The sequence below is a fragment of the Eleutherodactylus coqui genome, chromosome 1 (assembly GCF_035609145.1).
Source record: "Eleutherodactylus coqui strain aEleCoq1 chromosome 1, aEleCoq1.hap1, whole genome shotgun sequence".
NCBI classification, from domain to species: domain Eukaryota; kingdom Metazoa; phylum Chordata; class Amphibia; order Anura; family Eleutherodactylidae; genus Eleutherodactylus; species Eleutherodactylus coqui.
This window is the reverse complement of record NC_089837.1, coordinates 381,694,434-381,718,945: the sequence shown is the minus strand read 5'-3', so window position 1 is coordinate 381,718,945 and position 24,512 is coordinate 381,694,434. Positions and strand designations below refer to the sequence as shown.

The following is a 24,512-nucleotide window of genomic DNA, read 5'->3' as shown; positions in this document are numbered from 1 at the left end:
GAAGGGGGAGACACATTCCCCAATGTACACCTGATCAGTCACGGCAGCAACATGTGTCCACATGGAGGTTTTCCTCTGACGGCACAACTATGTACAGGTTTTGTCCAAGACAGCCTGCCAGGGCGCATGTACAGTAAACCATTTTAGGCCAGTTTTTGTGACTATTTCTTGCCATTTTAAAGCAGTTTTGGAACTTTTGATAGAGCACACGGTACATTTTTCACCTGTCTAGTTTTTTCCCCATAACACAGTCATAAAAAATATAGAAAGTAATGTATATTTACCAATAAGGCAATATTTCAACTCTACACACATGACAATGTGAACTACTCAAAGTTAAATAAATTGGACAGTGTTAAAGAAAAACAAAGTAGGTGTAAAGTAGGACATCCACTAGTCACATTAATCTAAGCTGCCCAGTGTGGCTACATTTGCACACACTTTAAGGTACTTTGGTTCATCTGCTCTGTACATTTTAGAAAAGCTCCTATTTTACTTACAATATGATAATTTCCTTAGAGGAATTGGGACCTAGTGCAAACTCCTGGCAATTCAATATCTTGAATCCATATCCTTCACAGGAGTACCCGCTGATCTCCATGCTTTTAACTATGACTTCAAGCTGCCCTGTGTTCTCAACCTTGAATGTTCTCTTAAGAGTGAAGTTTGGCTCTCTGGGCTTTATTCCTGAATGAGGAGAAATAGGAGAAAAAGCACAATCCACGTAAAAAAAACAAACCAAGCCATCCCATTTATAGAAAGGAAAGGTTTAGAGATGAATTTTGTTAACAATTCTTCTAAAAGGTGAATTGGCCATCACACAACTACTAGTAACCAATACTTACCACAAGGACTGCGTAATGGGATTCTATAGTACATCTAAGGCTTACTAGATGAAATACATGACACCACCAGCCTAATATTGTGTAAATCCCAGTCAGGTCACCAGAACAGCACTGACCCATAAAAGCATGGACTCCACGAGACCTAGAAAGCTGGGATCACACGGGGCGGAATTACCATGCGGACTTTCCACACGGAAATTCCGCCTGCAGTCTTAAGCCTGAGACTAAGCAGCAAAGTGGACGAGATTTGCAAAAATCTTGTCCACTTGCTGCGGATAGTCTGCTGCGGCCAAGCCACACTGAAAAGGACATGCCGTGCGGAATTCAAAGCTGCTGCATGTCCTTTGTGTCGCCGTTTCTGCTGCGGGCTTTCTACTCTCTATGGGGAGAGACTGCCGCAGTAGAACAAGCCACTTTTAAAACCTGCACTGAATGTCTCGGGACTTCAGCTGTGGAAAGCTCGTGGAATTTTTGTGCGGTCCCACTGCGGAAATTCTGTGAGAGTTCCGCCCCGTGCGAACCCAGCCTAAAGGTGTCTTGTGTGATTCGCACCAAGACATTAGCAGCAGATCCTTTAAATAGGCACGTTGTTTCAACAACTCTGCACACATCAATAGTACTGCCAAAAAATGAGAATAGTCCGCATTTACTTTTTAAGCAATGTGTACCAGAGTAGCGCTTCTGTGGGGTCTTCAATGCCTTTACGTTTCATGTATATTGTACTGACTAGCTCTTTACAACACAATGTCCACTGCAACGCTGAGTGGCAGTCTCAGAGATTTCACTCTGCTTGCATGAGCCGCAGTGAAATGTAAATATTCCTATTCTGATGGTTTCTGGCTTGTGACCAATTACTTGCTGGGCACATGTGGCATGAAGGGAGAAAAGCTGCCCGGAAAGAATGAAGCATAACTTACTGTCTGAGCAGTCTCTAAGAAAGGCTTCTGTAATTTTAAACCTCAAGGAGCTCCCTGGGCCAGGGGGTTTTCCACCAATCTTCATGTTCTCATTTGCTCCTTGCCCTTTCACCGTTATTACATCAATGACTGTTAAATTATTTCTGCAAGGGATATATAAAGCAAATATTCAGAATGAATGCATAAAACCATTATTAAGCAGAACCGAAACCACTTGCTCAATGCACCAGTAAATGTATGATGTGCAGTCACTAGTTCTCAGTAAGACTATCCCACCTGGGAGTGGGAGATTTCTTTTGCTGCTCTGTATTTTCTATCACTCAGACTGGAAACAAGGCTTAAACAGTTACATCTTCTAAGACACACATGTCAAAATTAAATGACAGGCGTTCAATTCACCCAGCCTGCAGCTGTGGTCTGGCGGCGGCAGTGCAGAGTCTGTTACTGCTGACCTCTCACCCCCGGCATGACACACACAGCTCTCCTACACATCCATCTTGACCTGACACACACAGCTCTACTACACCTGATTCTCACACACACAGTTTTGCTACGTGGTACATCCATTATGATCCCCACACGACACACACAGCTCCACTACATCCATCCTGACCCCACACATTACACACAGCTCTGCTAAATCCTGATTCTCACAGCTTTACTACCGTACATCCATCCTGATTTACACACGACACACACAGCTCTGCTTAATCCTGATTCACACACATCACACAAACAGCTCTACTACATCCTGATTCACACACATCACATACACACAGCTCTACTACTGTACATCCATCCTGAATCACACAGCTCAGCTAGATCTTGATTCACACACATCACACAAACACACAGCTCTGCTACATCCAAATCCATCCTGATTTCCACACATCACCAGACTCCTGGATACAGTGATGAGCCCCTGGTCATGCGATTGCTGACTCCACCCACACAGGTGAACACATGACAGTGATGCCATCACAGGTCTTGGTGGCTGCTGTCAGCTTATCCAGCATACAGTGCTTTCTATCAAACTGAACAATGGCTCCTCCCACAGCAATGACGTCACCGCAGGTCCTTCAGCCCACCGGATTTCTGAGGTGACGGTAAGTTGGTGTGTTCTTCTGTCGGTCAGGCTCTGTGTTTTATATATGTTGTATGACCTTCGATGATGTCACCAGGGGGTGAAGCTATGGTGTCCCCACGAGCAGTGCATCAGAAGCACTCACATACATACTAACTGACAAATGGTCTTTAGTAATGTTCAATGTAAAATAGCAGCAACAGAGGTGCAAATTAGGTGCAATACCGGCTTGACAAAGACTCATGTTACGGGTTGAAACGGCCTTCGCTATTATGACCAAGTATGAAAAATAAAGAGAAGTGATGAGAGAAGACATGTGACCCGGAAGTAATTTACACCTCTGATGCTATTTTACATTGAACACTTGTGAATTTGATTGGGATTGGAGTCTTATCCTGAAAAAGCGGGCATCTATTTCCACTCCATCCAATTGGAAGACTGGTGAGTGCGGCTGACATTTTCCGTGTTTGGTGTTGTAGTCTATGAAATGGTTGTTAGTATTCTGACAGTGTAATGCACTGCTACAATACACTCATGTGAGGACCTAGGCTGGGTTCACACAGGGTGGATTTGCCGCGCGGAATTTCGCCGCGGCAAATCTACCCGCGACCGCTAATCTCGGGATTAGCCAGCCATGTGGACGAGATTTCTCAGAAATCTCGTCCACACGGGACGGCCAATCTGCTGCGGTAAGTCCAGCTGAAACCACGGCTGCGGCAGCCGCGGTTTCAGAAGATGCAGCATGTCTGTTTAGTTTTCTTTTTTGTTTATTTTCGTCGCGGCCGCGCTCTCCTCTATGGAGCGCCGGCCGCAACGGAAAAGTGAGCGGCCGGGCCGCTTCAAAGCCGCCGCGGCTTAAACCGCGGCGGTTCTCCCGGCGGAAATCTTGCGGTTTTGGCTGCGGCCAAACCGCGAGATTTCCGACGGGAATACGCCCCGTGTGAACCCAGCCTTACAGCTGCTACATGTTAGTAGCATCAAATGAGCTCTGTAAAATTGGCTGCAAGACTAAAAATCCCCCTGTAAGTCGTTTTAGCGGGGATATATCAGCCTCCGTTTTAGGGAAAACAGATGTATATAAAGTAAGTTAACAGAGATAGTCTTACTCACACATATCAAAATGCCCAGGATAGAAAGGTAAAACTACTTTAAAAGTAGCAGTATAAAAGTTGCACTAAAATACAGTTGTAGTTATTGTCGTCAACAGATATGTACATTATATTAACCCATTAAAGGGCCAAGTGCCATAAATATATGGCGCTTGGTCCTGGGCTTTAATCCAGGCCGATAGTAAATATAGGGCACAGGATTAAAGCGCCTTAATTAAGGACCTGGAGAAGGCAGAAGCCGTTAACTCCTTCTGCCTTCTCTTTTACAGCTCAATAGTGTTCAATGAGCACTATGTAGAGAATGCAGAAAGTAGCACTGCCATTTTCTGCCCTAGTCACGTGATCTGCGGCAAACCCACGCATGTTAGAGCTGCAGAATCTTAGGAGACCCACTGACCAGGTCTGACAGTGACTACAATCACACTATGCGCATGGGTTTTCTCTGTAAGTGGGGCTCCTATGAATGCTTCAGTTACAGTGGGGAAAAAATACAGTGTAAATGTTCCCCCAGAGGTCTTATATAACATCATGGGGGACAAAGATGTTAAAAAAAAGTTACAAAAATTAGTTTAAAAAAAAACAAAACAAACAAAAAAAAAAACGATTATATGAAAAAGACCCACCAGAGACGCCAACATAAACTGTCACTATATACAAATTATATATCAAAATATCCGAAACAAAAAGGACAAACCCATTCTTGTACTTTATTTTTAAAATTCTATTTAAGTTAAAATAAACTTTTAAAAAATGTCATCTTTGAACGACTTCCTGTTCACAGTGAATGGAGGTAGGTGGGTGGCAAGACGAAATCTGCAATGCGCTTCCCCCTCCATTCATTGAAAGGCTATCGCTCCTGCATGAGTGAGGAGCAATAAGTCATTGGGACAACTGCCGGGAGCTCGTGTGCCCTACAGTCATCCCATGTAAAGTAACCCGAACACTTCAGACACAGAACACTGGCAATATTTCTGGATTTTCTCCTGGACAAGACCACAGAGTATAGTTCCACTTTCTTTATAAAAGCTTACCTGAGTACCAGTAATGAGGAGACAGTCTTGTTTAGCACTGGAGTGAATCTAACTCGAACCCTTTTTTTCTCTCCGGGCTTCAGAATAATATTAAGAACAGACTGGCGGGATGGTCCTTCCACAAAACCCTGACTGCTTTGTACAGGTTGCACCTTTTAAAGAATGAAACATAAAAGAACAGAAAATGAAGAGGGTGTTTTCAGTGAACAGATAATTTGGCAAGAAAACAATCATTCATCTGTCTACTAGTCAAACATCATTTGCAAACAATAGAGGCGTTTCATCAGCTGAACATTTAGCGTACAGGAAGGTTTTCTCTGCAGGCGATCACTATTCTTTAATAAGCCTGATCATTTCATATCTGGATAATGTAAATGGGACAAATCCAAGCAAAAAACATCTGCATTGCTCACAAGCAAACAGTAACGGTCAGCTTTGCACAGTTACAATTTAGCTCCAGTGACAAATCTATAGATTTAGCTCCAATGCACATGGCAGGGAAGTGTACAGGATGCTGTAAATATCTCCATATGAAATCAAAATGTGTGCCCTTTTATGGCTCTGTACAACATTGCAGCCACATTTTAGGGTATATGTTCACTTGTGGCAATTTTACTGCAGAGGTGTCTACAACTGTTCCATTAATCTGAATGGGGCTTGCAGTAATCCATGTGCTTGCTGCAGCAACAAATTTGTCATATATGAATGTACCCTAATACACACATGTGCATTTGAGCCAGAGGCATGGTTTGAAAGGCAATCTTAATTCTGCTGGTTGCCACTGGGCTGTTCAGGACCCCCTTAACGCCAATCGGTGCAGTTGAGGGCAACTGTCAGCTATCAAAATACAGCTGGCACCTACATTGCATAGAGCGTGATCAGCTTCTGTCTGCTCCATCCGAACCTCCATGACATAATTATGTCCTGAAACGTTAAGGGGCTATAGCAACCCTCCAGGCCTGGAGATACAAGGATACCCACACCACCTTCTAGGACTGCCTAACGCACACTGTGTATTAGTAGGCATCATTAGGCTAAGACACCACACGCTGCTTTGATTAAGCAGTGCTGACCATGTTAGCGGCACTGACCAGTCCGAGCAGCATGAAGTGTGTTAGACTATCAATGTATGCTATGCACAATGTGCATCAGGTAGTCAGAGAAGCGCTCCGGCCATCTTTGATTCTCCAGGCCTGGAGGATCACTTTAAACTATCTAATTACGTGAAAAGTTTCTCTTTGTTATATAGAATGCACTGAAGAGACAAGAGTCTGGGCACAGCCTCTTACAAGTAAATACAATTTTCATCAGTCTCAAGCACCCAGGTGGTTTTACTCATAAGTAACAGTTTCCTCAATAGCAACTATTTAAAGAATATTTTGATCATAACGGTAAAAATGTGTTACATTATTAGTTATGTCATACAAAAAGTTATGGAATAAAAAAGCCAACATTGATGTAATATATTCAGACTTGCTCCAATATTTGCCCGCATACTTACATCTCTGAATACTTTGAATTCAAGTGTCTTCAGATCTATATTTAGTGACTTACTAATATTGAACCTGAAAGTAAAAAAAAAACAAAAAACAGAACTGCAGACAATTTGCATAGAGCTCAGAAAAACAGCAATTGATTGCTCAGCCACTTTCTCAACTTTTACTCATAGTTTGAGTGTTCACCAGAATTCTGAACTTTAATATGTGGGTTAAATTTTACATAATCAGAAGACAACATGTATGACAGATGATGCCCCCTCACTAGTCACACACAGGAATTAGCACTCAGCAAGTGCTACGTATATGACAATATACCTTGTAGTAGTATCAAATGCTATGCACTGCTGGGAAAGGTTATTAGTCTGCTAGAACTTGCAATCTATTGAATTTCAAACACATCTTGTATGAACTGATGTTCTAAGATCACATGAAACAGCTAAATCGTTAACTTGATGCATACTTTGGAGCTACTATAAATGCCATTATAAGTACTTTTAGACAGAACGAAATGTCAGTGGTCATTACTGCTGGCCTACACAGGTGACCACCTCCATTTTTTCATGCACATACAGTCTCTGAAGTCATCTGCATAGCTCCGATTTTATGTTGAATGGTCTCCGCACTTACCTGTCTAATATCCGATTTAGCACCAAAGAAGTGTTACCATAAAGTGCGAGCGGGAGGATCTGGACATATACAGGTACATCAGCAGGGTTTTCTAGTGCAATTTCTTCTTCCTATTGTAAAACATCAGTAAGCCATTCATTTTCTGGTGCTTAGCCTGACACAGTGCTCATACATGTAATGGAATGCTGCAGTGCAAGTTCATAAAACCCTAAAAATAATTCTTGTAGTACTTATTCCACGGTGTTAAAAATGGCATTAACACTTTCAAGCTTTTTAATGAACGTGTGAAATGAATACAATAAACAGCTGCCTTACTTACTGATGACGAGTTGGTATTTGTAAGGGGAAACTGTACATGACGGGACGAGCTGACAATAGATGGCCATGTAAGCTCAGCCTTAACCTCTGAAAGGACATTTTTCTGAAGATCAGTGTCAACCTCAAACACAGCTTCAGGTCTAGAAAAAAAACAAATGTTGGTTTTAGGATAGCTACGTTTCTGTAAACATACTAGATAAGCTGACCTTTAAAAAGGGTATACAGTCTTAAAGGGGTTTTCCCTAGCTGTCCATCTGACCCTCCCCCCTTTAAATTCAGGCCATGAGGAACAATAAAAGACTGCTGCAGCCAATTATAGACCTTAGCAGCTGACTACTGAGGTCTTATTGGCTGCAGCAGCCTGTGACGTCCCGTCAATAGGCTGACTGCAGCTTGTAAACAGAGTACCAGCAGGGTGAATGAAGAGGGAGTGCAGGAGCCGTGGGGAGTTGGGACGGCCGACTAGAAGTTTTTAATTATTTTTCTGCATGGCCAGGATTAACAAAAAAAAAAAAAACACTCCTTAAACTCCTTTAAATCTGAAGACTGATCAGATCTTTGAAAAAGGTTCCTGTTTTTGCCTAATACACCAAAACGAACACGTAGGAGAATCAGACAAAGACTGACTTTTCTCAGCTATCTACATTATTCTTTATCAAGTGATAAGACATTTGTACAACATTCATATACACCATTTACTGCTGTATTGACAAAGTTTTAAAAGGGATTGGGGGAAGTTATATTTATCCCCTTAGAGATAACTATGATCGGTGGGAACCTGACCAATCTCAGAATTGGAATTCAGTCGGTTCCCAAATGAATGGAGTGGAGGTTGTGCAGGTATGCCACTGATCCATTCATTTCAATGACAGGACCAGACATTGCCAAAGCACTTCAGCAATCTCTGGTGCCATAATTAAAGTGAATGGAACTTCAGTTCACCTGTGCGACCTCTGCTCCAGTCTCTTGAGGACTGATCCTACCACTGTCCTCAGGATCAGTAGGGGTCCCAGCGGTCAGATCCCCACCAATGGAGATATAAAATTTCCTAACCTGTTCAAATTGAAATTCTAGGAAAATATTCATTGTTTTTGAAGAATATTTAAACATGGGAAGCACAAATTAAAACATTCTTTGTAGAACATTGAAGCTTATTCCATCGACTTATACATTATATATTAATTTAACCATAATTTATAGGCTTCAAATGATAAAGAAAAACAGATTTAAGGAGGCATTTATTACACTCACATATTCGAATTTTCTCGAATTTCAGACCATTTCTTATAAAGATTTTCATAATTATCCCAATCCGAGTCCCAAATATCCTCTTGTATTGCTAAGTGGTGTTGTGTCTTTACCTCATCTGGAGGACAGAAAAAGTGAAATATCCATTTCATGATCAATCTCCCATTACACAAACATCCTATATCAATGAAATCACATTTGGAAAGACTGTAAAGGAGAAAAGACAAAACAAAACACTCCCCTGTGTACTCTCGCTCGCTCCTTCTGAGCCTGTCAGGCTATATAGATCCAGTGAAGAAAACCACCAGATTTATCTGGTCTTTTAAGTTCAAACCCCTACAAATATTCCTGATTTCTACTTGTGCATTGCCTCTTCATTAGGCTCGCTTATTCCACCACAGCTTTTATATGATACATAAAGTAAGCTTTTGTTTCATGGCACTATGCTATGATTAAGGGTCCTCCGCGTGCCTGAAAGGCGTCAGACTGTCATTTGTACCTTGGTATGATATTGTAATGTAGCTCATGCATCTGGAATAGGGATTATTAGCCATTTTATTCCTGGAGCTGCATTATTACCGGTATTTGGTACATTAGAATGACTGAAAAGTTACCTCTAAAATGACAGGAAAATAAAAAGGCTGGTGTGTATAGATTTAGTATCAGTGTGCATCGCCAGGTCATTAGTGCGTGGTGAATGTCACCGACAGACCTCTGCAGTAATGGTTATTCTGCGTTGTCACCCATGCAGCAGGTTTTCTGGAGTTCAGTAGAGACCTGCCAAACCTTGGTTACTGTTTAGCAAATAAAGCAGAAGAGACAATCTTCAGCGGGAAGTCTTCAGCGTGACTGTTGTAGCCAGACAAGTTTCCATGTAGTAAAGACAAGAGTATTGTCTATGCCCTAAGTATTTTGGAGGACAAGCTTTCAGGAATGTCCCCCCTAATAAATGGAGAGCAACTCTCAATATCTAGTCTTATTCATTATCTAATGTAACATCCCTTTATCCCTGAAACAGTCATTGCTCAATACAGTAATTCAAAGTAGAAATGTAAGGAATATTCCAAGATAATGGAAACCACCTAGCTTTCCCACAAAAATGACTTACTTTTTGATAAAAATGGAAGTCCAACATAACAGTGGTCACCACAATTTAGAGCAGCATCAAAATATATATTTGCTATCTGTAAAGAGAAAAAAAAAAAGTTTGACTAAGCCAAATGCAGGAAACGACAGCGACTAAACAATGAAGTGGATGAGAATAGTAAACAGATTAATTTACTAAACTGGCTCACTTCCTTGCCTACTAAAATATTAACATCAACATTTATTACTAGCCTGGTTAATACCTGGCATTCAGAAGCATAAACTTTCATTACAAAATGTTTTTTTCCTGAAAATTACTAAACACTAGGAAAGAGTTTCCAAACCTTTTCAGCCTTGGGGTACCCGCATGGAATTTTTTTTTTTTTACCTCCACACACCCCTAGCTTTGTCACCCCCCCCCCCCCTCCACCCCCCAAACACCAATTTCTCAGTCTCTCCACTACTCATCAAAACCAATGTGCGGCCTTGGTATGCCCCTCCCAAAAAAAAACAAAACATGCACACCTTCCTCCCTCAATCTCACTTTTGCTCTCTGCAAAGACTGCAGGCAGTGTTTTTCGCAGGCGCCATCCACAGACTCGGATGTCACTGGAGGACAGCAGGCGGTTTCTGCATACAGGGCTGCTATTGGAGCTAAGCTAGCTGTGGGCAGAACCTTCGCCCATTGTAGTCTGTCAGCGGTGAGAGAGGATGGAAAGGGGGGAAATGTGAATGTGGGAATCGCTGCACTAGGATTTAATCTTCCACTTCACGAAATTTTACAAACTTAAAAAATGGCAAAAAGTTACATTTGCACAAGTGATCAAATTAGGACATTTGAGAAAGTATGAATTAGGAGCAAGACCAGGGTACGTCTTCCACTGGGCAGCATGACTGGATTGGCATTACATTTAAATACTCAAAAAGTGAACATATTTGTAAAGTTTTACCTTAGATTTTTTCCCAGGCTCTAATTCATCTTTATTGCTCCTCATTCTCTTATAAAAAAATCTTACATCCTCCGATAAGGAGCGTATTTGTTGCATTTTCACCTTCTGTGAGAAGGAACTCATAATATTCAAACTCTGATGAACTAATTTTCCCTGTAAAAAAAGAAATGTGACAAATTACATTGACTGGCTCAAGTTTCTTTCTCAGACACACAGGTACTTGTAACAGGTAGGACCAGACCAGTAGTGTGAAAAAATACCGGAAAGGAAGGTGGAAGAGTAATGTACTTCGGGGAACATGTTAATGAGCCCACAGCAATCACAGCTTTCACAGGGACTGTCAATATCTACAGGAGACAAAAAAGACAGCATTGTCATAGAAGTACTTTATAAAAACGATACGCCAAATAGTCAGGCTTTCAACTCATTCTAAAATGTTTTTAAAAAAAGGCAAGTACTTGGAAAGCAAATATACAGATCAAATAGGTGTAATCTAACAGCAGAATACATTGATTTATACTCTGGAATCTTCGTCTTCTATCTTTATTCTGGACAACTGACCTCTTTTAGTCAAAGTAAGAATTTCAATAGACACCATTAGGCCGGGTATCACATGGGTGTGGGATTACCACGTATTATGCGTGCGCTGTAGGCCCATTTGATACTTGGTAACTCGCAGGCAATTACACTGCCTTATGCAGTTCTGCTCACATTAGCTTGTCAGAATCACATAACACACTAGCCCTAAAAAGAATGCAACATGTTGTATTTTGCCACGTATATATGTGATAAAGCCCATTGACTCCATTACATTGGAAACCCCCCCCCCCCCCCCCCAAAAAAAAACTGGTGGACTGCGTATCATGCACCGTGCTATTCTGCTGCCATACACGGCAGTAATCAGTCACCACTGGCTCCACGGCTGTAAAATGCAGCTTGACCTAGCCAAACTTTTTACGCTAGGTACATGGCTGCAGGTTTTGAAGCTGCGCTTATCCTGCGGAAATCTCGCAGTTTTCTGGTGCGGTCATTCTGCGAGAATTCTGCTGACATTCCGTCCCGTTTGACCCCAGCCTAAGTGGGATATGGTTCAGTCTGCGTTAACACCTGCGCCATGGCTTCTATTTATAATAGAAGGCATGAACCAGTACCGCATCCATCATGCTACGAATCCAATGGACCCTACTGCTTACATGGCAAACATTACCAGAATCACTGAACAACATTACAAGAATCTGCATTGCTGTACCTCATAATCTGTGGCTATCTGGATGCCTCCATCATAGAATCCTTCAAGCTCTTTTGCGGTCAATGTCACGCGAAACACTGCATAATAACCTGAAGTTAATATAACCTGGAAATATACAATAGTATTCTTTAAATCATTGCAGGAGATAAAACCGCTTGCATTACATCTCCATAATTTTTCAGAACAAAAATGTACTTTTTTCCCCCCCCAACGTCTTTACTGAATTTTCCAAAACACAGTGAGTCCCACATCTCATTTCACAGTTTATGATGCTGAAATACATTATGAAGGCCCAGACAGAGTGGGGGTAACAAAGATGACATCCTACAAGAAAATTAGGTTACACTGGAGAATAACCGGTAAGAAATCAGCTCTAAGACAAAAAAATAACTTTAATAGTTTGTACTCTTATTTATAAACAAAAAAAAAAAACACAAGCAACAAAAAAGCCAATTTACTGGAAGGCAAAAAAACAGAGATAACTTACTGAAGTGTGGTCAGATGCAGTGGAATTTTCAATCTCTGGAAGACTTGCTATTATGCTGCTTCGATTTCCCTTTTCTATTGCTAGAAGTTCTATAGCAAGACTATCTCCAATAACATTCCAGCTTTTTATGGCCAACTAGAACAGACAAATATGCAACCATTTAATAGTAATTAGGGCAGTCATCACACTGCTTCAATGAAAACTTTTCTTGTTCGTACAAGTGACAGGATTTTGTTAGATTACATGTCATCATTTCTTGACCGGTTACTGTCGAGACCATCAAATGATCCACAGAAATGGATGGGGCTGCAGCTCCGTCAAAGTTTTTCTTACCACAGTGCCACGCCAATCCACCTGCTCTGCAGGTAAATGGAGCGCTCCCATGCATCCTCCAAGGGGGCCCATGTGTCAGACCCCACTGACCATATTTTCACTAACATTAAACAAGGAGTATTACTTTAACACTGCCAAGCTGGACATGTAAAGCTGCAGTCAAAATTATTCTGCTTTAAATTGTAGAATATATTACAGAACAAAACCACCCAAAATTTTTGGGAACCACAATTTATTAATTCCCCCACAGCCGGCACTCCTTGAACACAGATGTGAGCAGAGTTCTAACAATCATAACCTAAGCGGTATACACCTGCTATCAACTATATAAAACTTTCTGCAGCTTACCTCTATGGGGTTATTATTCACTACAGCTATTAGCAGACTGCTTGATTCTGTTGCACTTAGGATACCAAATTCTAGAAAGTGTTCTTCTGGTTTAGGAGGTAAAACAAAGTACTACAAAAAAAAAAAAAATCAAAAACGCACAGGTTAAAATATTTTATAGTATAAACATTGGCAATAGATGTTTATGTCATAATTATTGGTAAACGTGAATTATACACTAAGTGGCCACTGTATTAACGATAGCTGGGTTTTTGGACATTTCACATCTCTAGTAGCCAGGACAATTTTCCTACTTCTGACATGTGCACATAAAACCTAAAATTTCAAAGTTTAAAAATTATACCCACTTAATCCAATATACTCATATAGCTTGCACGATTTTGTAGCTCATGTGAAAGCAGCCTAAATGCCAAATACAGGTTGTTTGGTGTTTTTTTTTTTTTTCGCCAGGCATCTCAGTCTTTGCAGAGGTAAGGAATGCTCTGGTGAAAAGGGGACATTATGACTGATGGGTCACAAGCAAGTTAGAGCTTGGATGTATGTGCCTTCTTTTCTTCAGAATGCTTAACTGCGCCTTGTTCACCCTTCTCAGCGAGGAACAGGGAGAGTCCTAGGTAGCCCTATATTCCCTAAATCCAAGCGATGGAAGACCCATGACAAACTGCTTTACCTCCAATGGACACCAAGCTAAACCTGGTTATCTTGGTGCCTGTAGGAGGTGTATAGCTAGTAGAAGGGCTAACACTTTTCTTTTTCTGTTAGTGTCCACCTCCTAATGGCAGTAGCTATACCCATGGTCTTCAGCTGTTTTCCCTAATGACATGAATGAGAAATCTGTATTGTGTTGCTGGGTAAAATAGAGAGATATCTGAAGAAAAAAAAACAAACAACATTTAAAAATCGGGATACTCACATCTAAAAAGCCTGTGTACGCTCGTATAGGGAGGTGGAATTTTGATGCGTTGGTGATAAGTAATATATTGCTGTCTATATGAACAGAAGATGTAGATGGTGTGAACATTAATGAAAATATATATCTGGATTCCCCAGGAGAAATTAATACATTTGAACTAAAATTCTGGATCTGCATTGAAGAGAAAAATAAAAGGAAATTAGAGTTAAAAGGGAACAAATGCTATTAATGCATTATATAAACTGAGAACTATAATCTGAATGTAGATAGAAAAACTTACTTTAAACATTATCTTTGCATCTTCTGGTAATAAGACATCATGGATAAGGACATCAAAGTTAAAGGTGCTCGTCAAGAAGATGGGCCTCTCCACGGGATCTGATGGACTATCCCGGATATGAAATAATGTGGCTGCATGGTCAAATCCCAAGTACCTAAACACAGTGTAACCACAAGTAAGCTCGTCAATCAATGCAAGTTATTATTAATGAACGAATAACCTGGAAAAGGTTTAAAATAGTAAAGTAGATTTAACACAACCAAGACACTGAGGATTAACAGCAGGTCTGAACACTGAAGAACAAAATGTGCATGTAACGTTCTCCAGCACTCGCATGCTTTACATGTATGCCACAAATGTAATCAGCATGGTATTTACAATGGCCAAGGGGAATAATGGACATAGATAATATAGGTATATGCACTTTACATCCAGTGTTCTAGTACATTAGTTTGATTTTACACAAAAGAGACTTACAGTCTGTTACTTACCCATCCAACACTTCTGCTTGATATGGAATTTCAAGTTTTGAGTAACTTTTCTCTTTTGCCTTGACCGTAATTTTACCAGAGAACTGTGATGCCTTCTTAGCTTTTGATGCTGTTTTGTTTGAATGAAAGAGCATAAAATCAAGAGAACTACATAAATACAGAAAATACATAAACACAATAAATGGCAGAAATGCTTCCTAGAGATTAAGCCGTTATATACACTTTAAATACAAAGAATCTAATCATATTCCAAAATGAAGCATGCAATTATTCTTCTGGGTTTCCAAATGTCCTTAAAACGGCAATTTCACTGAGATGTGCCACAGACACATGTATTACTTATCCAGTGGATAGGTAATAAATGTTCAGAATGCTGGGAGGCCCACCACTGGGAATCCCATCACTCATTAGAATCGGGGTTCAGAGCTCACCGTTCCTACTGTTCATTCAGTTTCTATTTGGGCCAATGGAAACAGCTGAGCCACATTGACATTGAGCATCAGGACACATGCTCAGCCGCAACTCCATTCAAACACCTACTCATTTAAAAAGCAGAATGCAAAATGAAAGCTGCGCTGTGACTGGCTGCTGTGGGTGAAAAAACAGTTCTTCCTTGTGACAGTTGACAAAAATCTGACCATTAGCTGCAGGGCACATAGCGTTGCAAGAGTCAAAGCTACAGAACTGGATTCTTCACTGCGGAGGTCAGCAATACAGTGATGGATTCCTCAAATAAAAATCTAGAGTGCTTCTTTAAAGGGGTATACCAGAATTACAAGCTATCCCCTATCCAATGTTTCCCAACTCCAGTCCTCTAAGACCACCAACAGGTCATGCTTTTAGGATATCCTATGGTAAGAACACCTGTGGCAATGTCTGAGGCACCGACAATAATTACATCACCTGTGCAATACTGAGGAAATCCTGAAAACATGACCTGTTGGCGGTCCCTGAGGACTGGAGTTGGAAAATACTGGGAGAGAGGATAACTTGCTGATCGGTGGGGGGGTCTCAGCACCGAGCCCTGCACAGATTTTGAGAGCAGGGATTCTGTGTCCTCACCTGCAGTAGCATCAAAGTGAATGGAGTGCTGGCCGAGCATGTGTGGTCGGCGCTCCATTCATTTCAATGGGGCTGACGCAAATACCCAAGCGCTAGCCGCTCTGCTATTTCAGCAGTCCTATTGAAAATGAATGGAGTAGCAGCACACTTGTGTGATCAGCGCTCCATTCATTCTCCTGGGGGGGGGGGGGGGGGTGTAGGGAGGATGATGGGACGTCCATTCTTGGGATCAGTTGTGGTCTCAGCCATCGTTCAGCAAGTTATCCCCTATCCTGTGTATATGGAATAACTTTTAATTCTGGTACAACCCCTTTAAATACTTCTACAGTCTTTGACCACAGGTTAAATTAAAAAAAAACTGCAATGGCTGTATATACTGTATATTAATGAAAAATGCAGGCAAAAAGGTGAAAACAAGTACACAGGATGAAGCATAGAGAGATACTGCTTGAATTGCAGCATGCAGTCAGATGGAATCTTACCATCAAAACTTATACTTGCAACTTTGGTGTATTTGCTCTCAGACGCTTTCAATGTTATTGGCTTGAAGTGCACGGCTATTGCATCGTTCTGTGGGGTTGACCGAATGCTCTAAATAAAACATTACAAGAATTACGGCTCAGCGTGAAATAAATGATAAAGACAATGTGACAGATTTACTTATCCTGTTTAATATTTAGACAGTGTAAACTTAAGACCCAGCAGTCTGACAATCTGCCAAATTTATCACTGGCTCATGCTAAATCACAAATTTGAAGCAATTTTAAATACTTTTGTTTAACTTTATACCACCCATCAGTTGGCTTATTCATCTTCGCTAAAAGAGGTTGTCCAGCTGTAAGCCATCAAGGGCCTATGCTTAGGATAGGCTATCAACAGTAGATCGGTGAGGTTCCAGAGACCAGCTGTTCACTGCACAGGTGTGCTCATGCATTGAGTCGATAACTGCAGGAAGCAGACAGCTCTGTTCCAACTGCAGTGGCTAGACATGGTATTGTAGAGCATTCACTGCAGTGGGAACTCTGCCTGCAATACTAAGACTGGCCAATACAGTGAGAACAGAGTTGTTAGCGGCCTGCAAAAATCAGCTCAGTGCACAAGCACACTGGCCCAGAGAACAACTGATTAATGGGGATCCTGTTGCTCTAGTATTGATCGCATATGCTGTGGACTGCCCATCAATACTTTTACAGCTTGAAACCCCTTTAATCATGTAGTTCAGATAAAGTCCTCCATACAGGTAAGACTGACCACTTGTGAGCTTTGGACTGATGGTCAGACTGTGAGCCCTTTCATTATGGGTAGCTGTGTCATGTGATCTCAATAAACAGATGTAACTGAGCAGAGATAAAACAAATTATACACTACAATATAGCTTTTAAAGTAAGCATATGTCCAGAATTTTTTTTTGCTGGAGTGCTTCTTTTAAACTTAAAGGAACCTGAAAAATTTAAAGAACACTGTCGAGATGAGGAGTAACTAAATGCATCTTTTTTTCCCATAAACTAATGATACAAGTGAAGATAAGCATTGTGATGTCTTATTACATGCCTCCACTTATGACCATATCCCCCCTCTGATCAGAACGCTGTTATTCCTCATGCACACACAACAGTCTATTCTGAAAAGACACCTGAAAGTTTAGATGCGCTTTATATTATGATACAAATGCTGTCTTCCATAGAGAATCTTGTTTTCCGTGTCATCTTCCTCCCCACCTAGTTACAAATTCCTTTCTTAATTAGCTGATTAAATTACCTGGATTGATATAACCAAGTCATGGACCGGGAGTAATGAATTATTATGGGCGCATCCACACACTATTATACACGTGACTACATATTTCAGGCTCGGCAGCAAAACAGCCAGAGGCTTGTTATTAGATAGCAGATACAGGCACCACTTATGTCAGGATCTTTCTATGCAGGATTATTTTTCCATTCACAAATAAAAATGCAGAAAAACTTCTAGACAGTCAAATGCTGTCCATACAAGAATCAATCACTTGAAAATAAGTTGCTGCTTCTCACATGCTCTTTATGACATTTAGGCCCCCTGCCCACGGCCGAGATGGAATATCGCTAGCGATATTCCGCCGCAGGGGAGGAGTGGGGGGTACTGACAGGTCTTCGAGATGAGCCTATCTAACAGACAGGCTCACCGCGGAGAATCGCGGCAATTGCAGCATGCCACGATTTAAATCCTACAAGCGGAGAATCCTCATAAGTGACAGGATTAAACCCATCAGGTCAAGGTTGTTAGAGGCCACATTTAGTAATCTTGAGGTGTGATCACCCTTTACAGGGCGGCTGCTCTGTGCTAGGAACTGGGTTTCTGCAGTTGGCTAGGTGTACGGATTCAGTGGAGTGAGGGGTCAGCTCATCTGGATCTATGCCGCGAAATAAACTCCAGAACCTCGCTTCACAACCATTATCACCACGAGACATAAATCTGCGCATCCTTCTCTTATTCCTATGACAAGTAGGCAAGATCATTCCTCGGTTAGATTTTCTGAGAGATGTGATAACCTTCAGCATGGTCTAGATATGTGTTTGCATTGTCGCTGGTGCAGTTTCAATACATATTTAATAAATGTTAGGTTTCATTTTAACTCAAACAATCATGAAACTCAAAAAAAATAGTAGGTAAGATTACCGACAGCCATTTTGGTCGGTCGATTTTGGCTTGGCTGCTTTATATACAAAAGAAGCTACCACTAAAATCCTGCCAGTGTTTTAAAAGAAAAAACAACAGATTTTTAAGCAACTTTTGCCTTTTAAATGGTTCAATTTTTTAAATATCTTTATGGTTGAGCCAAAGCACGGACTCCATGAAAATATTACAGGTTAATTCCATTCTTCTTGAATTCTTAGTTTGGCATCTACCATCCACCATACAGAAAAAAAAATTCTGAGTCTGAGCTAGAAGTGATAGCAAAGCAAGTAGCAGGTTCTCATCATGGAGTAAAAATATTCCTATCAGGCATTTGTAGGATAATGTACAGTAAGTTTATGAAACTCTACAGGAGAGCCCCTTCATGCTAAAAGTTCAAATAGAACCCCTCATAAAACATGCAGGAAATAAATATGCTTGCATGAAGTACATGTTTCAGATATCATGCTCCGTACTCCACATATGCTGGCATCTGTTATTGATTTGTTAGCAGTTAGGCCCCCTGTCCATGGGTGTTGCGGTATCTGCCGCCCGGAAGCAGGAGCCGCAGACGAATCTCCGCCTGTCAGCCTAATCTGATAGATAGGCTGGCCGCGGAGAATCGGGGCAACTCGCAGCATGCTGTGAATTGGCGGCCGCGAGCGGAGAATCGCAATGATTCTCCACTCGTGGACAGGGGGGGCGGCGCTTTCCATAGCAAAGCTATGGAAAGCTCCAGGTGGCGTGATTCGCCGGCGAAATCACTGCCGAGGACAGGGGCCCTAATTAGGCGGGGTCTTTAAAAGAAACAGTGAAAAGAAAGCAAATAGGTGACATAAGGAGAGGAATCCAACTATTAATATAATCTATCTCAATTATAATGTCAGGGTTACATGTATGGCCAAACATAATGGAGTGGTTTAATGAGTAATGTATGAATTCTCCAAGTCCTTTAGGATGAAAGCTGCTCTCTAATGTGGAGTTGATTGCAATGAATATATAAGGGGATTAAATAAACTAAAACTTTCTAAAATGTACTATTGGAAAGGATTCCTTTGTAACCTGTATGTTAAGAATATGTTCACCGATAAAAACTATGCGGCCAATAATCACATCCCAAAAGTACGGGGATTTGTTGTAAAATGTGGGCACAAAAAGTGAAAACCACATCTATACAGCTGGATGTACAGGGCGGCTAGTTACAGCATGGATTATCTCTGAAGCACGAGGACAGCAAGAAACATCTCAGTTTTTAAATTGTTTTATATACTTAATCAGTTAATATTTTGGAAGTAGCATTTTAGTTCAGCACAGTACAATTATACAAGTCAATCATCACAGAAGTGAGAGAAAACACATCTCAGTTCATTGAAGTGTTTCCCAAACTCCAGGCTTTGTCCCCCAACAGGTCATGGTTTGAGGATATCCTATACAGAGAACATGTCTGAGGCACGGATAATAATTACATCAACTTCACAATACTATGGAAATCCTGGAGACCTGACCTGTTGGGTGTGTGGGGGTCAGTAAACACTGGAGTTGGGGAAACCATGACTTCGGGTATATATCCACATGTGGCAGACTTGCTGCGCAAATTTCAGCAAGCTTAAAAGAAATGCATTCATGTGATGCCAGAACAATATCATTCAGATGCATGTAAGCTGAAATTTCCGCCATGCGTCTGCTGTGTGAGAATTTACCCTTAAAATGCCAAAAAGCAACTGAAAAACTTAGAAGTGCTACTTACAGTTATTGGAACATCTTTAGTTCCTGAATTTAGTAAATGGAGATTTAGAACTTTGGGAACATCTGGAAGACAAAAGAGGAGGTTTCTGAGAAAATGTGTTTTATGAATTTAGGATTTTATAATGTAACAAACAAATTTACCAATCAACTCTATACTAGCAGAGGTGAACAGCAGTCTAGTCGTGAGAAGAAAAAAGGAGTGCGATTGTAGAAACAATTACATGCACCGGAGGAGTTTAAGACCCTACATCATTATCTGTCAGAAATGGCTGAAATGAAGAGTCACTTATTCCAAATACTGAGCCGCTGCCCTGTTAATAACTCCTCCTTACCTTGTGTTCGTAATGTACCAAAATCAAGCATTTCTATTGATGAATAAATGCCATGAGCTGAAAAAAAAGGAAAAGAAATGTTACATCTGTGCCTCCTTAAAAGAAAAAAAGATATACACACATTATGTAAAGTTTCTATGAGAACAACCTGTTGTGACTTCCACCTCCACAGGAAGGATAATAAACTCGGCGCTGTCTGATGCGTTCGTTTTAATTCTAATGAAGGCAGTGTGATTGTCAGCTTCTCGAGAAGAGAAACTCGCACGCATTACACCCTTTGTTTCATATGGGGGGATTTCCTTAAAAGAAAAAAAAGCAATAATTAGGAATTAGTAGTATCACCTTAATATAGTCCGCTGATCTGAACTGCTACATCCCACAAGGAACCATGCAGTTTAAATACGAACAGCTTTCCCATGGTCAGTTTTTGTTTATTTGTTTCATCACTCTTTTCTAAGAGCCGTACATATTTTCTCCTATTCCGTCTTGACTTGCTGAGCTGTACCTCTTTTAGGGCTCATGCCCATGAGCGATGCGGAATACACCCACAGATTTACGCCGCGTAAGTACAGTGATTAAAAAAAAAAAAAAAAATTGCCAGTGAATGATCGCGTTTTTCCGTGGTCTCGATATCAATGGAGCGCTTCCGTGGCGAAAATCCGGGGGTAAAATAGATCATGCTGCGATTCTCTCCCCCCCCCCCCCCCCCCCCCCCTCCGAAATCTGCGGTACAACTCCGCATGTGTGTGTTGGCAGGCAGAAAGCTATTAGTTTCAATAGAACCTTGCCACTGTGGCTTTCCGCCACAGGAAACGTGGTGCAAATCCGTACGTGGGCATTCACTCTTAGTGTCACCATTTAATGTACCATGGAAAAAGATCACGTAACCTTGTAGAGGATACATTTAAGGACTAACAGAAAAGAATGATGTTACAGCTAGCGATCGAGTTCACTTTGGCTCTGTCTTGTCAGAAGGCTAATGAAGAATTCTAAGCTTTGTTATTATATACACACATACATATACACACACACAAAACAAAGAGACAGCCAGTGTGGTAAATTGCACTAAAGCAATAACAGAACAGGATGAGAGGAAGAGGTCCACAGATAAGGATGGACACGTTTTACGGCCTTGGAGTGGATGCTAGTCCAGATACTTGGTGCCCTCACCCTGGTCCAGCCATAAAACCCTGACAAATACGTAGGCCTGTGTTCACAACATCAAAGATGGCCATAAATTTGTACTCCCAATTTTTTTTTCCTTTCTGGGATTTGAAGTTGCCCTTTACTACATCTCATGTGTTTTATTCTGTGTCTCTGGCTACAAAAATGTTCAGCCACAGGTGACTGTCGCCCTTATTTGTGTGGTTCATCCTTGCTTTAGAGTTTTGGTTCTGTTTCTCCAACACCCATTATGGTTTCTTGCTCACTTTTTCTCTTTGCCAGCCTATGTCACTTTAAAATAAAAATAAAAATTACTGAAAGTGTGCATTATTTTTGTAGAATTCACCATACAGGATAAATAATGCAGCCTGTGATCAGTGTGGACTTTTATGGACGCAGCAATACAAATTAGGTTTTTTTCTCTACATGAATAGGATTCTTAACCCCTTAGTGACCAAGCTTTTTTGCTTTTTTCCCCATTTTCGTTTTTTTCCTCCCCCCCTTTAAAAAAAAAATCATAACTCCTTTACTTATCCATCTACGTCGCTGTATGAGGGCTTGTTTTTTGCAGAATGAGTTGTATTTTCCAATGGTGCTAATTAATGTGCCATATAATGTACTGAAAAAACCTTTAAAAAAAATTCAAAGAAGAGTGAAATGGAAAAAAACAACATTCCGCCATCTTTTGATTCGTCTTTGTTTCTACGGCGCACAAAAAACTTTATTGTTGACATGATAACTTTATTCTACGGGTCAGATATTTAATTTTTATTTTATTTTTTCTGCCGCCATCTTCTGCGTACAATAACTTTTTAAAAAATTTTTTTAGCAACATAGTTGTGCAGGGGCTCATTTTGTACAGTACATTCTGTAGTTTCCGTTGGTACCATTTTGGAATACATACGACTTTTTGATCGCTTATTAGATTTTTTCTTGGCAACAGGGTGACCAAAAAAAGCGCATTTCTGGCATTATTTATTTATTTTTTATGACGTTCACTTTGATAGATTGAACTTTTACAGACACAGCGATACCAAATATGTTTTTATTTTATGATTTAGATTTTTTTTAATTGTAAATATGGCAAACATGCCATAGCATTACATCATACTGTGATCTGACAGGCAGTCTATCAAGCCACCCCTCGGGGATGGCTTCATGGGTATTCTGCCATGACAGCCCTGAGGCTTTTCAGAAGGACCCCGCCTGCCACGACACCCGCACGGCTCTCCCGATCTCATCACGGATTTAAATGCCACTGTTGATTTGATAGCGGCATTTAAAGGGTTAACAACCCTGATCAGCTGCACGGCTTGTCAGGCTGTTCCCCGCGCGTGGCAGCTGTAAGAAAAAGCTGAGAACCGCGATGTATGGAGGGCATAAAAACACGATAGGGTGATCACTAGGGGATTAAAAATTACTTTTGTATTGCAATGTATTATACCTGTCATTGTTGGTATCTTAAACAAAGGCTTTGCAGGGCAAAATAACCTTCTGTACATGACGTGCCTGGAGGCCACTATTAGACCACAAGTTGCCATGATAGAGAGCCCTGCTTAGGTGCCGAGATTCCAGCTGCTGCAGGGGGCAACTGCTGTGCATTTGGCAGACTCAGCTCATGATCCCATTGCATGCACTCCCCTGCGGTTTCTGCTGTCCACATATGGTGGGGGCCAGGAAAGTGTTAAGAAAAAAAACAGCAAGATACCTTGTTAACTGAAATGTGGTAATAATTATCAAAAGTAAAAATAATCATTACAGGATGTAGAAAGCAAGCTCAGACAACCATAACTGTCCAACTTAGAGGAAGGAGCACAATGCACCAAGATCAACTAAAGCAGCTCCACCCTTAGGCCTCCCTCACACAGGCATTTTTCAACGCTGCATTCACTGCAGATTCAGCTCGGTTTTAGCAGCGCTGCCATTCAGCAGTGCTGAAACCGCCAAAAACGGGGTACCAAGTTGTACTGCGTTTCTGGCAGCGCTGAAATTGCTGCCCATTCATGTCAATGGGCAACGCAGACTTGAAAACGGCCAAAGATAGAACATGCATCGCTGTCAAAGTGCAGTGTTGGAAACGCAGCGTTTTGATGCTTGTGTGGGCAGCCTCATTGAAATGCATGGAAGCATTTACAGCGTTTATCGCGGTGCTGAAAAAGCAGCGCTAAACTCTGTACAAAGACGTCTGTGTGAGGGAGGCCTGAGAGTCATAGATGCAAGTGTTTCTCAGTATTAGTTTTCAGAACAAAGCAAAGACTTCCACTTCTTAAATCACTCCACATGCAGTGAGCCACACAGATTGCGGAAATAAAAAGGCAAAATCAATCAGATGACATATGCACCCCTTTGGCTGCTATCAGATTGTTGTGGATCTCCTCAGAGTTTGGTATATGGCTAGAAGAAAGTGTACAGCCCATACAGAGCATATCCCGCTAGCCCCACAAATCAGGCTTTGACTGGTGGGGTCTCCGCACCAAGACCAAGTGGATAATTAGGATACTTACCCATAATTTCTTTGTGCCTCCTTGTTGGCCGGTTGGAAGCTCTAAGTGTAGATCACCCCCACTGGAATACATTTCTACCACCTACACAAATGAAGAAAAAAAAACAACCCAAAATCATTTAAAACATTGTGTCTGCAAATATCAATAAGTATACTTAAGATAACATCCAATTTAAAATATTTGTAACTACTGTTGCGGATGCCTTTTAACAATAAGCTGCCTTGTGTACACGAGGAA

General features: G+C 41.1%; 1 protein-coding gene across 3 annotated transcripts in view; it reads right to left on the bottom strand.

Moving 5' to 3' along the window:
- The window catches only part of TMEM131 (transmembrane protein 131), a 130,434-nt gene that overhangs the window by 24,652 nt on the left and 81,270 nt on the right, over positions 1–24,512 (bottom strand). For all 3 annotated transcript variants that reach the window (XM_066579216.1, XM_066579224.1, XM_066579232.1), the window contains exons 8-28: positions 24,276–24,356; positions 20,756–20,906; positions 20,608–20,664; positions 20,277–20,338; positions 16,360–16,468; positions 14,816–14,924; positions 14,325–14,478; positions 14,045–14,215; positions 13,132–13,242; positions 12,451–12,585; positions 11,964–12,068; positions 10,975–11,061; positions 10,715–10,867; positions 9,787–9,862; positions 8,682–8,796; positions 7,432–7,570; positions 7,113–7,222; positions 6,488–6,551; positions 4,987–5,138; positions 1,763–1,905; positions 501–687 (exon numbers count right to left, since the gene is read on the bottom strand). In XM_066579216.1, the coding sequence (XP_066435313.1) occupies positions 501–687; positions 1,763–1,905; positions 4,987–5,138; positions 6,488–6,551; positions 7,113–7,222; positions 7,432–7,570; positions 8,682–8,796; positions 9,787–9,862; positions 10,715–10,867; positions 10,975–11,061; positions 11,964–12,068; positions 12,451–12,585; positions 13,132–13,242; positions 14,045–14,215; positions 14,325–14,478; positions 14,816–14,924; positions 16,360–16,468; positions 20,277–20,338; positions 20,608–20,664; positions 20,756–20,906; positions 24,276–24,356 (2,471 nt within the window). The remainder of the gene's footprint in view (positions 1–500; positions 688–1,762; positions 1,906–4,986; positions 5,139–6,487; positions 6,552–7,112; positions 7,223–7,431; positions 7,571–8,681; positions 8,797–9,786; positions 9,863–10,714; positions 10,868–10,974; positions 11,062–11,963; positions 12,069–12,450; positions 12,586–13,131; positions 13,243–14,044; positions 14,216–14,324; positions 14,479–14,815; positions 14,925–16,359; positions 16,469–20,276; positions 20,339–20,607; positions 20,665–20,755; positions 20,907–24,275; positions 24,357–24,512) is intronic.